Source organism: Lonchura striata, chromosome 14, assembly GCF_050655825.1.
Source record: "Lonchura striata isolate lonStrDom1 chromosome 14, ASM5065582v1, whole genome shotgun sequence".
Lineage (NCBI taxonomy): Eukaryota > Metazoa > Chordata > Aves > Passeriformes > Estrildidae > Lonchura > Lonchura striata.
The window spans coordinates 7,576,198-7,593,223 of NC_140716.1; the positions used below are offsets into that span (position 1 = coordinate 7,576,198).

Below are 17,026 nucleotides of genomic sequence, written 5' to 3' on the forward strand. Positions count from 1 at the left end.
AGGTTGTTCCTTTTTGCTGTGGTTATGTGTGTTTAAAAGACCAATATTCATTTCAACTTCCATGTGTGGCTACTGCTCACAAAAGGTGCCTGGGAACAAAGTCCTTTCACTGATAAGCAGCCCTAGGGAATAAAGTCCTTTTTAAAGATCAACAGTGCATGCTCAGGGAGCACAAGGCTTACCCACACTGCCCTCCCGAGCCCTGAGTCCTGAGCCCATGGAAATAGAGCTGGAGAAACAAGCACTTCATTATCCAGTCCTGGCTGTTCTGCAAGCCCCACATTATGGGGGCAATGTGATAGTGCTCTACAGCATGTGTTAGAAAGGGATGAATGCTGCTAATGACAGATGATCTGAGCCTGCCAGGCAGATACAACGTGAGCCTACACCAACACTCCCACGGCAGACTTGTAAGAACACCTTCAGGATTAAAGCACAAACAACTTCCTTGCAGGAAACACCTCACTGCAGTAGAGCAGAAGAGTTTTGCAATGCTGTGGCCTCCCAGTCAAGCTTCACCCGTGTTTTCCTTTAAAAGCAACAAACACTTTTATACTTACAACAAAATCTCTCCCTCTACAGAGCACTTCTGCAGGAACTCCACTATGGGGACTAGAAGTATCTTTCGGGTACAGAACATCACTGTTAATTAAAAAGGAAGAGAAATTAGTTACTAGGTACTCCAGAAAAATGGCATTAGTGAAGATTAACATAACAAACATGCCCTCCCTGTTCTGCAGTTAAATTATACCTTTATCCAAAGCGTGGTTTTCATTAAAGGCATTAACACTGGTGTAATTACACCAATGTAATTACACTAGTGCAGAAAGGCTTAAACCAGCAAAGTACAGCCTTGTAGCAAGCAGGTGTGTGCGAGAGCTACAAGCTCTGCTTTGTTCTTGCAAAGCCTATCCTCCCTTGGATCCATGTAAACAAGACCAGAATGATCTTAAGAAGTGCTTAGGCTAACCTGCAATGCAGCCTTGAAGGCAGCACTTAGCCAAAATGCTGATGTACAGGCAAGACAGTTTTTTATTTCCTTCCCAGCAATCAAGGGTTTAACAGAACAATATTACAAAATGCCATACTTGAATCAACAGCCCCAAGACCAACATTACTCTGTGTCTGTGTCCTTGCCTGCTTGCAGGGCCAGCTGATGGCATGTATTACCAGGCTCTCCAAAGCCTCACAGCAACTCAGGTTCATGATCTTGATCCTACCCAGGCCAAAGAGATGGGTGCCCACTCTGTTCAAAGCTCTGATGTGTGCTGCTCTGTGCCCAAACACCTCATCCACTACAGATCCACACATCCTCCTCAGACTAATAGCAAAGAATCAGTTATAACCTGATTATCTGATTATCAACTACAACCTAAGAACAATCTGAACGCTAACATACTGTCTTTTAACTTGCTCCCAGCTTCCTCCTGTGACAGCTGGAGGGACAGCAGGGTTGCTGTAAAAGCTGGTCACATTGCTAATACAGGCCTGTACCACAATAGCTGAAACATCCTGCTGGCATACTTGGACTGGCAGCTGATGCCATTCATCTCAACACAGCTATTCCAGAGACTATAAATCTCTGTATGCAGGGCTCCACCCAGGTGAAAAAAAAAAAAAAAAAGCAAAACCATACTGCATTTTAGATTTCAATTCCCAATAGGATGTCTATCCTAATAAACAGGAAGACGAAACAGGCTCCAGCTCATGTGGTACACTCAGTAACCCCCATGCTTGATTTTTTGGGGGTAGTTTTCAGCTGACAAGAACAACATCCACTGATGAACAACAACAGGACTGCACAGAGATCCTTACAGGGCTGCATTTTGCTAAGAGATACTGTAACTGACATTGGTTTAATTTTCTGTGTTTCTATTTGATGCTAATCTCTGGAAGAACTCAGAACACCTTTCTTACAAAAGAACATGAGCGCAGACATCAAAAACCTGTCACAACTCAGCTACAGACACAGATTACATCCCTGCTCAGCCACAATCCCACCTGGGACCGGTACTAAGGCATTATCCTTTCACAGCAACCCTTTGGATAGGGAATTCACTGACTGCACTGAGATGAAGACAACACGAAACCAAAGGTTCCACCCGCGAGCTGGGAGCGCGGGCGTTTTGGGCCACGAGGGCGGGTTCACCAAGCCCGCCCAGAGCGGTCCCGGCTCGATGCCGGAGTGATGCCCGGGCGGTCCCGGGGGGATGTCGGGGTGGTCCCGGGGGGATGTCGGGGCGGTCCCGGGGGGGATAACGGCACGGTCCTGGGGGGATGTCAGCGCGGTCCCGGGGGGATGTCGGGGCGGTCCCGGGGGGGATAACGGCACGGTCCTGGGGGGATGTCAGGGCAGTGCCGGGGGGATGTCAGGGCGGTGCCGGGGGGATGTCGGGGTGGTGCCGGGGGGATAACGGCGCGGTCCCGGGGGGATAACAGCGTGGTCCCGGGGGGATGTCGGGGTGCTGCCGGGGGGGATAACGGCACAGTGCCGGAGGAATGTCGGGGCGGTACCGGGGGGATGTCGGGGCGCTGCCAGGGGGATGTCGGGGCGGTGCCGGGGGGATAACGGCACAGTGCCGGAGGGATGTCGGGGCGGTGCTGGGGGCGATAACGGCACGGTCCCGGGGGGATGTCGGGGCGGTACCGGGGGGATGTTGGCGCGGTCCCGGGGGGATGTCGGGGCGGTGCCGGGGCGGTGCCGGGGGGATGTCGGGGCGGTGCCGGGGGGGATAACGGCACGGTCCCGGGGGGATAACGGCACAGTGCCGGGGGGATGTCGGGGCGCTGCCGGGGGGATGTCGGGGCGGTGCCGGGGGGGATAACGGCACGGTCCCGGGGGGATAACGGCACAGTGCCGGAGGAATGTCGGGGCGCTGCCGGGGGGATGTCGGGGCGGTGCCGGGGGGATAACGGCGCGGTGCCGGGGGGATGTCGGGGCGGTCCCCGGGCGGTGCGGGGACAAAGCCGGGCCGTACCTCTTCACCACCCAGTTTCCCTGCACCAGCAGCGCCACCTGCTGCACGCAGCGCAGCACGGCCGTGGGGTCGGTGCCCGAGCCCAGCAGACCCAGCAGGTTGGCGAACGGCATCACCTTCACTGCAAGGCAAACACAGAGTCAAACACCGCTCACAACGCCAGGAACGGGGTTCAGCGTGTGCACGGGAAAAGGTTTGTCTTGGGGAAAGAAATAAAGCCTCAGTTTTACCCCGCGATGCTGTAGGCGTCATCTGCTCTGAAAGTATCTGCTAGTGTTAGAGCAGAATTGGCTGCCTTAACTGGTCACAAATTAATGTATTTATAAAATAACAATTACAAAAAAGTTCTTTGGCAATATCTATAAGCAGAGATACCTGAAAAAGCAGAACACTCCTGAGGCAAAATCCTCAGGATTTGCTCTCATCAGAGAGTAATCCTGAAGAGACAAAATAAAATTCCTAGGTGACACTCATAAAGTGTGTAACATTAAAAACTTTCCAGAAAATGCCAGAGTACTGGCTGTACATACTCAAATCCCCACAATCCAGGAGATACATGCTGAATGTGTATCCAGAAAGCTATCATGAAATTAGAAATTTTTCTAAGAGTAAACTGATGGCAGGTATATCAAGAGTCAGATCAGCTGTCACTGCTCTTTTTAGGGAAAGGCTTGGGATTTAGATTCTTCAGAGAACCAGAGAGACAGACGGTCTGTCTGGTGGGGTGACAGAACTGGTAATACAGGGGAAGGCACTTTATCTGAGGCAACTGAAGTCACAAAGTGAAGTGCAAATGTATTACAAAAGCTACAAACCATTCTTCATCAGGATCTTGATCTGATCAGCAAGGGGTAAAGTTCTCAGCTGGGCCATAGAAAGCACATTGCTTGGAGCCATTGGTTTCTCACTGCAGATAAACAGATTTGCAGCCCATGAAAAGGAGAATCCAGCCAATGTGGACTTTGAACATTATGTACAAACACTTACTTCTCTTCCTCTACGCTTGGAGGCATCAGCATCATTAAATATTCACTAGAAAAAAAGGAAACACATTTTTTAAAATGCTTGTCTTGGGACTTGCCAGGTTTAAGTACAGTAATTTCTCACTGAGAGTAAACCTGCTTGTGTGAATCTACAAAACAAACATCTGCCTGAAAAGCGCTCTCCCTTCCACTCCCACCTCCTCAGAGCTAGTAAAAGCTACTGACATCTGCTCAAAGTGAGAGTATGAGAGGTAAAGTGAGTCAGAATTCCAGCTCTTTTGTTACAGCAAAGGTGTCCAAACAGAGGATCTGCACAAGGAAATACATTAAACACAGATGCTCTGACAGCCATCAGCAGGGTCATACGAAACCCCACAGACAGACAGCATCAGGCCAGCAAAAAGCAAAATTTCTGTCCCATCCAAGCAATTACCAGTGTCTGTGAGAAAGAATCAGATCCAAAAGACTCTTCAGAACACCTATCACTGATTTACAAGAAAAACATACCAACACCTTTACCAGAGCCAGATTCTGCCACTTCACTATTATTTGGGCCATGGGTGTCCCAGGTGACAGGGAAGCACTAACTGCATTATGGAAGGCTCCTGTAGAGCTGCAGTCACCAAGAAATAAACACAAACACCTTTCAAGTAGTTTCAGTTGTCCCCACAAATCACAAAGGGAAGTTTTATAACATTTGCTAACAATGGAAGTTATTGGCTTCAGAGTATTAATTTATATTATCCAGAAAAAGTCTTTTGTTTTAATTTTCCTTTGCGGTACTTACAGTCCAAATAATGTAGGGCTGTGATAATGTACAAGAACACTGAGTAAAAACAAGAGGTTTTAATCTCAAGGATATAGGGAAACAAAGCAACCTCAGGAAGATGAAGGCTAGTTTGTTTCTGTGTTTTTTAAACAATTCAACTTTTGTCATGAATAGGATTTTCAAAGAGCAGATTTTTAAAGAATGTACCTGCTTATTATTCTGAAAACAATCCCAACTAATTAATGCAATTTCTGTAGGAAACCAGCAAACCATTACCTGGGAGATTTAATTAATTCTGTGTTTTCAGCAAGGCCATGACCTTGACTAAATAAATACTGGCGCTCATGTTCAGAACGGCTATCCTGGAAATAGGGAAAAAACAGAGTCATTATCACATACTGAAAATATACAAAATGCCAGAGAGCTGGATTTCTCATTTCAAACCATCACCACTCTGTCATCATTCCACCACTCAAATGTTCCACCTCGCTATCTGATGTTCCGCTTTCACTTCCTTGTATGATGTTCATGTGATGTGGGAACATTTCCCTTGCTATGCCTTTGAAACCTCCTGACAGACATGCACAAGTCAGCCAAACAGGATTTCTCACACCTGACTGAATGGGTTTCCCAAGTCTTTCACAAAATCCATTTTATAATCCACCACCCAAGTGATTCTTACACTCAGACCCCACCTCTTTATATTTGTTCAGCTCTCAGTTTTGAAGTGTGGAGACCCCAAAGCATTATCCAGCAGGAGATACAGAGCACTTCAGGGTCTGTTGCAGCCTACAGACCTCCTCTTCATTCTTCTGACGATTCCCTGGTTTCCATGGGCCCAGATTTAAAAACAGTTCTGGACCTGGCTGAGCCTTCAGGCCCAGTCAGCCTCCTCAGGAACCAGCACACACCTACCTTCAAGCCATAATAATGCAGGTGAACCCAGTGCTCTTCTGCCTGTCTCTTCTGCAGGAACTCATAGGACTGAACACGTCGCTGCCGAGCTTGTTCGGTCTCAGGCCGGGAGAATCGGACCTAGAAGATTTGGGCATCATTCAAAACAGCCCTAAACCCTTGGGAAAAGCCCATCTGCATTATTGATGTGGTGTATCAGTACCAAACAAGGGGCCCTAGCCCCAATGAATCACCTCTTGCTCCCAGTGCCATCTTTATGCCTGTGCAACAAGGGTGAGTTCACCTGGCCTCCCCCACCCAAGCCCAGGTCAGCAGGACTAGCTGAGGTTTGCTGTCCTTTAATTTCACTCTGAACTGTCAAGCTTTATTGTGAACTGTTGCCTGAACCAGCATAAAAATGAAAATGTGGACATACAGTAATTTGCTTAACATCATCTTCAGCTTCATCCTGGGATGAATCACCACCTGCCAGAAAACACAGAAATAAACACACCACTGCAGTGAAAGAGGCAAACTCAGTCTGGGAGCCCATGCAGGAAGAAAGCACACTGAAAACTCCATATGCATGGGTTCAACTCCAGCCTGCCAAACTACGACATGTACAACAGCACCACACTGCTCCTGTGAAAGGATATCCTGGTGCCAAGACCTCCCAGTGGCAGTGGGGACACAGTCCCCACCGCCACCCTTTGTCACCACCCAGCACCTCCTATCCCTCTGCTAATCCCCCACACTGTGCTCATAAAAGTATTTAGGTAAAAAAAAACAAATTCAGTGAAACAATCTAAGAAATGGCCTAATAATGACTATGTTGTTAGAATAACACCTCCAGAACAGAATGACTCTTATCAGTCACATTATGGAGAGAACACGTATCTCACCTCCCCTAAGAAAACACAATTGTGGAGAACTGACCTTCATTAGCAGCTTCTCTTTCTCGGTGTTTTGCATCAGCCTTGTCCAAGTAGGTGAAGCTTGGCCTCAGCTGAAGAATTCCATGTAGTGGAGTCAAGTGAAGTTCACCTGAAAAAAAGAATTACTGTTGGTTAAAATTGATTTTCTCCACTGCACAAGGACACAAGTTTTCATTATCTTCCTGTCTCCATAAAGCCACAGCTTCAATTGAGCATAAATATTTAATACAGCAAAACGTAAAAAAGGATTGAAGTGAAAAATTCATCCAGTGCTCAGGATTTCAAGGGAATATGAAAGACCAGATCTTGTAGAGAGCCACATTCTGGCACAGGCCTGACCCATAGTCTGGAAGACCGCTAGTAAAATAGTCAACACTGAAAACAATCTACATATTGCCATCTCAAATGACCACCAGACAAAAACTCTGTGATAGCCTGGGCAGTCAAGAGAGGGTCAAAAACTGCAGAACAGGAAAATGAGACAGACAAAATTAGATTAAGCAATATAAATAATAATGATAATTTCATGCTACAAGTGTGAATTATTTCAGGCCACCATGAACTGTAAGATTCTGGAGGCATTTACAAACCCAGGGTGCTCTTACATGATATTTACAGTTTTGCTAGACCTACTCAAGGACTCTTGGGACACTGATAAGGGAAAATTTTTCTTTCTTTAAAGACCCATCAGTCAATTAAACCTGGGCCAAAAAAAAAGATCAAATAGGTCTTATCTTAACACTGAAATGAGTATGTTGCCCTGATGGGAGGGTTAAACAAAAGAAACTTACCTTTTTTATAAACAGCAGCTGCATAGCGGGAAACATTACTGGCAGCTTGGGAAGAGCAGAAAGTCTGTTTGTCCATCAGCTTCCTGCAGACACAGGAGGGCAGTGAGATGGCATTCCACAGGCAATGTGGCATGCAGGTGTAACAAGTCTGAAAGCACCAATTCTCAAAATGGACTCTCAACAACTGCACCAGACAAATATCCATAGCTTCTGTCTGCAAATCTGAATTCATGATCCATCCCAAAAAATGTAGATTACTCTAAAGAATACTTGCTATAGGACAATGTCCAAAGCAGCCCCTGTGACTGTACAGCCACTGGTGGACACACAGATGTCCATGCTCACCCCAAAAAGGAAAGGAAGGCAAAGAGACACCTACGAGGAATAGGTGCTTGTTTCATCTGTACATGTGCCATCCACGTTGAGAGCGATCTGCTCTCCCTTGCTGCGACAATAATTGGGGTTCAAAGTATCAATGGCCATTTCGAGTTCAACCTAAAGAATAGCAGGGAAAAACAGCTAATTACCATGGCACAACCCCACACATATCAATTAAAACCCAACCCCACACTTTCTAACATTTTCACAGGTTTACAGCAAATTTAAGTACATAGCAGCATCATTCAAATCCACAGGACTAATCTCACACAGAGCTGAACAGCACGTGGGTGATGATGGGCTTGGTACAGTGAGGTCATTTAAACAACAACCTGGAGATAAATCAACTCCCATGTACACAGATGGGATCAGAAAAAGCAGAGTTATTTAGGCAGCTCTGAAATACACATTCACTTTTCTGGATTCTTTCCATGACATTAACAGTCTAATTTACTTACCAGCACAGATCAGGTGCACAAGCAACCTCATTCAAGCCTCCCCATCACCAAGGAACCATTCAGAATCCTTTATAAGATGGATTTCCTTTTAGTTTGGCTACCAAGAATACAAAGTAACTCCTCTTCAGAGGTAAAGGCCTAGATTCTGCTAACTATGACTGCAGCACTCAGCACTGACTTCAGTTACTCCTGACTTTCACTTTTCAGAGCACTGTAACAAGCTCCAAATCTTTAATTATAAGAACTATTCCCCCCCACATCAACTTCAAATTTAAGACCAATGTCCAAAAATAAGCATACTCCTGCATATTATTTCTATTTATATACTATGACAATACAGAGCATATTCTTCTTCAGGGTGTGTCAAAGCCCTTATAAATTTGTGTATCACAGCCACCATCTTATTTTTTCTTTCCCTTTATGTTATTCATAAACTGAACTAGTTTCAAGTCCCTGGATGAGACAGCATATTTACAAAGGTTTGCACAGGGCTTACAGTGCAAATGTTTGCTGAATTTAATAAAAGACTTCATGAACACAACATGCATTCAAACTCCAAAGTTCACCAAAGCACTTCCCTTAACCATTTCCCAGAATGAAATTCTAGTAACATAGAAATCTACTGCTGCAGTTTTAAAGTAAGATACTGTAAAATATTAGCCAGAGTTCTGGGATACATTTGCAAGCAAGTGCAATGATTGTGGTTTTGGCTATACTTTACCTGTACTGCCCCTGTGATTTCAAAAGGACTCCTGATGATTCACTGCCAGGTGAGAGAGAAATCAAGACTTGCACTGACACTGAAACAGAGGATGGCTCCAAGGCTCAATCCTTCTTCAACCCTTCTCTGAATACTGTAAAGACCTTTTCATTCAAGCTCTTTTTACACAAGCATCCACAGACTGAATTACTATTAGTAACTATGTTTCCCTGAGTGATTCTGTTTTCTGTTAAAATAGTGGCTTTCCCACCATGATTTACAAACTTTTATTCCAAACTCTACCTTACAGACCCAGTAAAAGACTCTTCATACCTTCAAACACAGAGATCTGGTCCTGCAAGTAGCTGCATGGTTAGAACAGCTCAACAGCATAATATGCTTTTCTTAAGTACATTCTGCACATCATAATAAAAACTTTTACAGACTGGACTCAAATGATGACCAACCTTTTGCTGCTTTGGTTTTATCTTGGCTGACAAATGTGTAACATCATCGTAGGTCATGGAAGCTGGGCGAATGGGATACTGGAAAACAGATAATTTCATACACCCCTCTGCTTTTAAAGATCAAAGAATTTCACAGAAATTAACTCAATTTCCCCTGTTCCCTCACATGAAGATCCACTTGCCAGATCTCAGAGACAAGACACCAAGAAAAGACATTAATTGACAGATTTGTGAGTCATCAGGGGATTTAGAAGCATGACCTAGAAAGTCTGTTGTTTTCCTCCCAGCCCTCTGCTTTTATCACTTCACAGCCCCCTTCCTGCCCCTCACACACCACAATAACCTGTAACACACTAGTCCAGCAGAAAAAGAAAACCTTATCCCTCAGCATTAACTCTCAGTAGAGTTATCAGAAGTAAAATATCTGTGGGTATACAAGTAAATGTTACCTTAGAAAGTACAAGTCACATTGCTGATCAGGAGAGCAGACCCAGGTTTAGCTCCATGGGTCTCTGTTCTGACCTCTGGGAATGCTGAGAGGACAGTGAGGTATCCCAATGAGATCTCCCAGCCACAGCAGCATCCTGCTAAAGCTGCCAGGATAACACCCACAGACCCCACCACCAACCAGCCTCACTCCTGCCTCCAAACTGAGACCCAAACAGGTTCTCTATATCCAAGACCTTGGCAGACTGAAGCATTAAGTTACGCTCATTGCATTTATTTTAAACAAATTATCACTGCATAAAAGTTAACTGAAATACCTGAAATAGATAGAGTTTCTCCAGTAGACTTCTGGCCAGGAACACATCAATCTAAAAAGCAAAATAACTTTCATCAGATGCCAACTGTAATAAAAGTATAACCCTTAGAGCTCAAATACTGACAACATTAACTTTTCATTATGAACTCTAACATAAAATAGATTTGTGACTTTCCTGTCAAAAGTTTCCTCTCTCCTGACTTTGACATGAAATTCTGCAGCTGGCCTTTTTAAAAACCAAACCTAAAAATCCCACTACAAAGAGGCAGCAGAGAACGGCTCTAGCTGTGTTTCTCCTCTCTAAGGAAACATGGCAAACAAATGTGAAAGAGGAATTTTTTTCCTCCAAGGATCTGAAGCAAATCTGTTATCACAATTATAGAAAGAGGAGGAAGTTCTCAGTTTGGCAGCACAACTGAAAGGTAAGTTCCTTACTGGTATTTTGGCATAAAACCTTCCTAAATTAGACAAGAGACACCCACATCCTCAAGCTGGTTCAATACTTGCATTTGGCCATCAGAACTGAAAATGCACAGATGTTTCATGAATAAGACATACGGAAGCTGCCACTTCTGTCAGGAGATACAGTCCTGACAATTGCCACTCCTTTTCTCATGGCTTTTCACCTCTATGGATTTGCCCTTCCTTGTGCTTCTGGTGTGTAAACTCACATATCAAGTGACAAGACACTGTGGCTATTTCTTGGGACACAACAGTCCTTTAAAGAAGTCCCAGACTCAGAACACAACTCCTTACTTCAGCAGAAGGCACAAACACTGTAGATTCATGTTTAACAAATCATCAAAGTCATTCCAATTTTATCAGCTCACATGCACTGGAGTTCACTAGGAGCACAATGGTAGAAGTGAATTCCCCCCACTTTCTCTTCTGCCATGGACAGATTACAAAGGGTGAAAAACCTGAGCTGCATCTGCTAACATGGACAAGACTATTCTGACAAAACAGATACCATGAGCCATACCCTGGCCCACACAACATAATTCCTTGTACAACCCCAGCCATTGCTTATAAGACAGCTACTGATGTTGATGACACATTGTTTCAGCAATGTAGGAATACTTGGAACTGTAGTAATAAAAAAAATAAAAAAATTCTCATGTACAATCACTGTTGCCACAATGCACTTTTACCTCTTGTATAATTGGATCATCTTCTTCATTTGCCATGCTAGGATAAAACAAAGCTTTTTCTTGGTTTATTCCTTGGCACAATCTGAAAGAAAACAGGGATGTCATATGAATCATTTCATCTGTGTCACATACCACATGCAGCCTAGAGTATTGTTCAAGTTAACTTGGCTCCTTTCAGTGATAATCTGTTTAGTCTGTATTTTGGAGGAATGTGTTTGCATGAACAGGTCCCTGATACTCAACAATCTTGACCAAAGGTGACAAAATTGTGGAGACGAGCAAATGTCTCAAAAATAGGTAAACTGCTATAACTTCTGTGAAAGCTGCAGTTAGTAAGAAAGCCCTGACCTAGTACCCGAAGGAGGGAAAGACAGCCTTTTGCACTTGCATAAAAAGTATCTCTTCCCGCTGTGTAACAGTAACACACAGGTAGCAGCAGTTTTCCAGCCACAACTGGCCCTGCAGGGTCACCCACTGGGATATTCCAGTCTGGGAACACCCCGACTTTGATTTCAGGTCCCTGACAAGCTGCAGCCTTGTCTCCTGACCTGCCACTCTTCAGACTGTACTGCTAAATGAGAGCTCCAGAACACACTGCTCAGCCTTTCCTGAAGGCCTCTGAAACCAGCAGAAAGCAGATTTTTCTTCATAATTACACCAACTCCAATGAAAATAAGACTCTGATATTAACTGAGGACTGGATACTCTGGAACAAAAGGTCATTATGTTCAATCCAGTGCTGGAGTCAGTGTTGTGCCTGGTTCAGACCTCTGAATAAAAAATGATCTCTCAGCTAAATCAACAACAGTTTTTCCCTGCTGAAATCAAACAAAAGGATTTACAAATTATTCAGGATGCCACTGCAACAATGTTATGTTAATCAGTCAGTACTGGTCAAGATAGGCGTAAGAAAATAAGACCTCTCACAAACTGACCAAGGAAAGTTTTAGCAACATAGATGATCAGGCAAAGAAACAAGATCTGTGTTCAGGAACTCTCCCTCATTGTTTCCTTACTCCTTGAGGACACCTTGCTTCTTTGCTGGACCTCCTATGGAGGAAAAGAAGGAGAAACAAGCAGCATCCAGGATCAGCTGGGAACTGAGCAGTTGGGAAAGAATGAACCCAGCATCCATGTTACATCTACAACAATGGCATTTTTTTCAAATACTCAAGCCACCACACAATTTAGGCAGCTCAGTATATTTCAGTTGACATACAGGCTTCTCAAATATCACACTAATGTACACATAGGTATCTAAGAAACCTTTCAAAGAGGCTAGACATTCTGGATGCAAGTGTTATTAACATCCATTCAGGCTTATAGTGTTTCTGCCATTCCACCAAGAAATATAATTCCGTATTTTTCACTTACAGACTCTCTGCTACCAAAAAAGTGCCCCTCCCAATACTGAGCTGGCATTTTCCATTTCTTTATGCACCAGCATGTCCCAGGGTCTTTGTACCATACATATGTATTTAAAAATTTATGCCTCAGTATTTCAGATTCCTATCTGAAGTAATGTTGTAGAAATGCAAAACACCTTCACAGCAAAAAGCCAGTACCTTAACCACAGGCTGGACTGTGAGCAAAACCATGAGTATGTGATATCTGACTGATATCAGTGTTTTTCTGTGATCAGGCACCCAGTTCCTCCCAGAAAGACACATTAATATGTTTTAAAGAAATAAGGTTAGTCAGTTCCTTTTTTGCTTTCCCCACTCACGTCCCCAGGTGGCCCAACACCTGACAGCTCTGCAGACATGGAACAACTGCAGCTTGCACTCAGCTCAGAGCTGATGGTGGGAGGATGCCCAAGATGTGTGAGGACATGTGGCAACACCCAAAAGGTGGGACACTTGGGTCCAAACCCTCCTTCCTCACACCCCTGAGAGAACCAAGAACCACCCTTCCCTTCCTGACAGCCTGCATGCCAAGTATCTGCTAGGCTTGTTCTTTTCTGAGCAAGTTATTTCACTTCCAAGAAGAGAAAACCCTCCTGGGCTAACAGGGACAGAGAAACTCAGCCTGAAGAACCTGGTCTCTGGCCCCTCACTGAACACTGCCTATGCAATTATACACAAAATCTCCTTGGGAATCCACCTGTCACTGCTCAGGGGAAATGCTGCATTACAAAAACTACTTTTTTTTTTCTTAGTCCTGTAAAGATAAAGCATGACTACAGATACTTTTACTGGAAAATGAGACTGACACATCTATAAATAGGAAGCAGTGTGTCCCAGTACAACTTATAATACTCATGCAACCAGAAGAAATCCTCTGAATCAGAATGAAGGCATGCAGACACAATGTCTGATATATACATACATAGTGTTAATTTCCACACTTCTCATATACATATATTTACGATACCACAAGAGTTACATAATGGAATCAAACATTAAGAGACAGCAAAAATGGTCAGCAGGTTTTGGTAGAACCTTCTTGTTTTAAGGACTTTCCTTTAAGGTGCAAATCAAAGTATAATGTGAGTTATCAACTAGCAGGAGGGCAAGAGATAGAAATCTTCTCATTTCTCCTGCAAAGTGACTAATGCAAGGACCAATCCATGATACTGCTCTTTAGCTGCCAATAACACCATCAACATAGAGCCATTGAAGAAAAATTTTGTGGTTAAAAAAACTGTAAAAATGAGTGATGAAGCAACTGAATCCTACATCTCCCTCTGAGCTTTGAAGGGCATTTGAGTATTAGAGATTTAATTTTATTTACTACCAAAGACTTAAATGTAACTGCAAGAAGGTAAATTGCAAACCTGCACATCATTTGACACACATACTTTTAGTCAGGCCTGCAAGAAATGCTCCAGTATTTCATTTTTACCTAAATTTGTCAGTAATAATAGACCCCCAAAGTGCTAACACTAAAACCTGATATATTCTTCATATAATCATGCAGTGACAAAGAAAGGCCAACAACTCCTTCTGGATCAGTGCCTGAAAGTATAAATGCTGAAACGGCAGCGTGGGAAAAATGCCATTTCCTGAATCAGTACCACAACTACCTCTGGCACCCGGGCTCCTCTAGAAGGGGCTCTGAGCAACTCTCTAGCTCAGGGTGGCCCATGGCGCACAGTAAAATGGAATCTGCAAAAAGAAGCTAAAGCACCTTCCATACATTTATGGCAATTATCATTTTGACCCAATTACTTGCTTCATTTTCTCCTCGCCTGCAAGCAGCTTTGCACAGTCATCTTCTGGCAGTGAACCCAAGAGGGCTCCTCTGCACCAGGACCTCTCTCTGGAGGTGATGTCACCGAAGCAAACCTTTGGGGTTTAAGAGATTATGCACCAAGCACAAACCTTTCTTCAGCACCTCACCCCGTGTGCAGCACGGGACGTGCCAGGCCGGGGCTGCCGGGGGCAGGGGTCACTCCCGCCGCGGTGGGACGCTCCCGGGGCAGGTCGCGGTGCCCGAGCCGTGCTCCCCGCGGGCAGCGCTCCCGCCGGCCGCCCCTGGCGCCCGCCCCCTCCTGACACAGCAGCGGGGCAGGGCAGGGGGAAAGGGGAAAGGGGAAAGGGGAAAGGCCACAGCGGCCGCCCGAGCCGCCCGGACCGCGGGGACGCAGCGGATCCCCCCGGGCAGGACGGCTGGGCTGGGCTGCGGCCCCGCAGCGCCGGTGCCACGCAGGGGCAGGCGCTGCACTTCGGGGCGAGTGCGCCGAGTCCTGCCCGGGGAAGGGGCTGCGGGCCCGGCAGGACCGGCGGGGCCGCCGCTCGCAGCCCCCAGAGGAACGGCCGGCAACCCCCGGTGCTGCCGCGGCAGGCGAGGGGCCGCGGCTGCGGCCGGACCCGGCCCGGCCCCCAAGCGCCCCGGCCCGAGCCAGGTCCTGTCAGGGCGCTGCGGCCCCGCGGTGCCGGGTCCTCGCAGTGTCGGCTCCGCCGTCCTCCCCGGACAGGCAGAGCCCACCCCAGCCCAGGCCGCGCTCCTCCCTCGCCACCACCCGCAGGGTCCCCGGCGCCGGGGCGGCCCCGGGAGGCGCAAAAGCAGCGCGGCCCCGCGTACCTGTGTGCGGGCCGGGCGGCGGCGGCGGCGCCGCTCCCCCGCTCCCCGTGTCGGTGGGGCAGCGGTCAGGCAGCCGCCATGTTGGTGGCCCGCGGGCCGGCACGTGGGGACGCGGCGCCTCCTCCTACCCACAATGCTCTCCCGGCCGCCGCTGCCGCCAGGGGGCGATGGCGGCGGCCCGCGGCGCAAAAAGGAACCCGGGCTGGCAGCGGTGGGATTCGAACCCACGCCCCCGAAGAGACTGGAGCCTTAATCCAGCGCCTTAGACCGCTCGGCCACGCTACCGCCACGAGCATGCTGCCTTTTGGCAATGCTTTTACTGCACACCGGTTTGTCCCCGTCTTTCCCACCCTTCTCCTTCCCCAACAACCGCTCTGCCTACACACCCCCTCTACCCGGAAAATAAAATGCGGGGGGGTCCTTTTCAGCCCGTTCCCAAGCAGCGGCACTTGGAGCTGCGCGATGCACCCGAGCCCTCCGCGCCGCGCCCGCTGCCACGTGGATGCCACGGAGCAGCACAGCCGCCTGCGCCGTACGTGTGGCACCGCCCGGGCACCCCCTCTGAAAGCCTAAAAAAAGTTCTAAATTCTAATTGTCCGTTGCAAAGTCAGAGCTCCCTGAATTCGCAAAGTCAAAAGTCAGCAGTTTATGCCTGGGGGGTTGTTCTTTTGCGTATAGCACAGGGACCAGCACGGCAGTACTCAGTACACCTGTGCAAATGCATGGTAGCACACCTCAGCTGCTGGTGCTCCATGCACGTGCCTCTGGAAGTCTCTGGTCGCATTTTGCCTGAAAGTCTGGTGAGTTTTCGTAAAGAATTAATCTTTTTTTTCACCACTTAATTACAACTGAAGGGTTGTATTTTGAGGAAGAACTCCAGCTTCTCTATGGTAAGGCCACAAAGCCTTAATGCAGCTTGATTTAATTCTGTCCTTGTGGCAGTTCATTTAAATAGGATAGAGAAAATAAACCTGCGGGAGCCCTGCTGACAGCATCATTCAACCCTTTCCCCTGGCACCTCCCACAGCCTGTCCCTGCAGCACCCGGTGGTGCCAGCTCTCTTTCCAGGGAGCTGCTGAAATGGAAGCAGGGAATGGTTTTGTTGGGGTTGGAAGTGTCTAAAAAATGTCTGATAGTCCATCCACTAAAGTGAAAAGGGACATCTTCAACCAGATCAGGTAGCTCAGAGCCCTGTCCAACCTGACCTTGAATGTTTACAGGGATAAGGCATCCACCACCTCTCAGAGCAACCTGTGCCAGGCTTTTAGCACTCTCATTGTGAGAGGCTGAAGCACGGCACAGTCTTGCTAAAAAATTCAATTCACTGCCTACAAGTATTGAGGAATAACAGCATACACATGTAAACATGAATAAACTCCTCTAGTGCTGCTGAAGTTTCACACCCTCAGTTCAGTGCCTTTTCAGGATGTGCGGCTTTTTAAGAACAGAGCAGCAGGAGAGGTTCAGGGAGGAGAGAAGGCAGGCAGACCTGAACTGGCTTCACACAACAAATCACCTGTAACCTGCTCAAGAGAAAAGTTTTGGCAAAGAGTCAGTTTTAACAGTCTTCAAGCCTGTGTGTGTGTGCAGGAGGCTGCGTAGCACACTCATTACAAACTGTTCCTTACTGTGTGGGATGCTCAGTCCCACAGGCCCTTTTGCCCAGGCAGTGCAGGGAACTAACACCCTCCTGAAAAGTGCTTTTCTGCCCTGAGCTCAGCCTCTGTCCCTGA

The 17,026-nt window shown here is 46.7% G+C and overlaps 1 protein-coding gene and 1 non-coding gene across 3 annotated transcripts in view; both read right to left on the reverse strand.

Annotated features, from left to right (window-relative positions):
* The window catches only part of POLR3E (RNA polymerase III subunit E), a 29,042-nt gene extending 13,640 nt beyond the window's left edge, over positions 1–15,402 (reverse strand). For both annotated transcript variants that reach the window (XR_014958521.1, XM_021539768.4), the window contains exons 1-14: positions 15,294–15,402; positions 11,268–11,349; positions 10,118–10,168; positions 9,354–9,431; positions 7,730–7,845; positions 7,351–7,433; positions 6,561–6,668; positions 6,061–6,110; positions 5,646–5,765; positions 5,007–5,092; positions 3,966–4,010; positions 3,794–3,885; positions 2,979–3,099; positions 561–642 (exon numbers count right to left, since the gene is read on the reverse strand). Coding sequence is in view for 1 of the 2 variants with exons in the window: in XM_021539768.4 (XP_021395443.1) it covers positions 561–642; positions 2,979–3,099; positions 3,794–3,885; positions 3,966–4,010; positions 5,007–5,092; positions 5,646–5,765; positions 6,061–6,110; positions 6,561–6,668; positions 7,351–7,433; positions 7,730–7,845; positions 9,354–9,431; positions 10,118–10,168; positions 11,268–11,303 (1,068 nt within the window). In the remaining variant the exon portion in view is untranslated. The remainder of the gene's footprint in view (positions 1–560; positions 643–2,978; positions 3,100–3,793; positions 3,886–3,965; positions 4,011–5,006; positions 5,093–5,645; positions 5,766–6,060; positions 6,111–6,560; positions 6,669–7,350; positions 7,434–7,729; positions 7,846–9,353; positions 9,432–10,117; positions 10,169–11,267; positions 11,350–15,293) is intronic.
* A 94-nt stretch (positions 15,403–15,496) lies between these two features.
* TRNAL-AAG (transfer RNA leucine (anticodon AAG)) lies at positions 15,497–15,578 on the reverse strand. The gene has a single exon. It is a non-coding gene; the product is annotated as a tRNA-Leu (tRNA).
* Between the last annotated feature and the right edge of the window lie 1,448 nt (positions 15,579–17,026).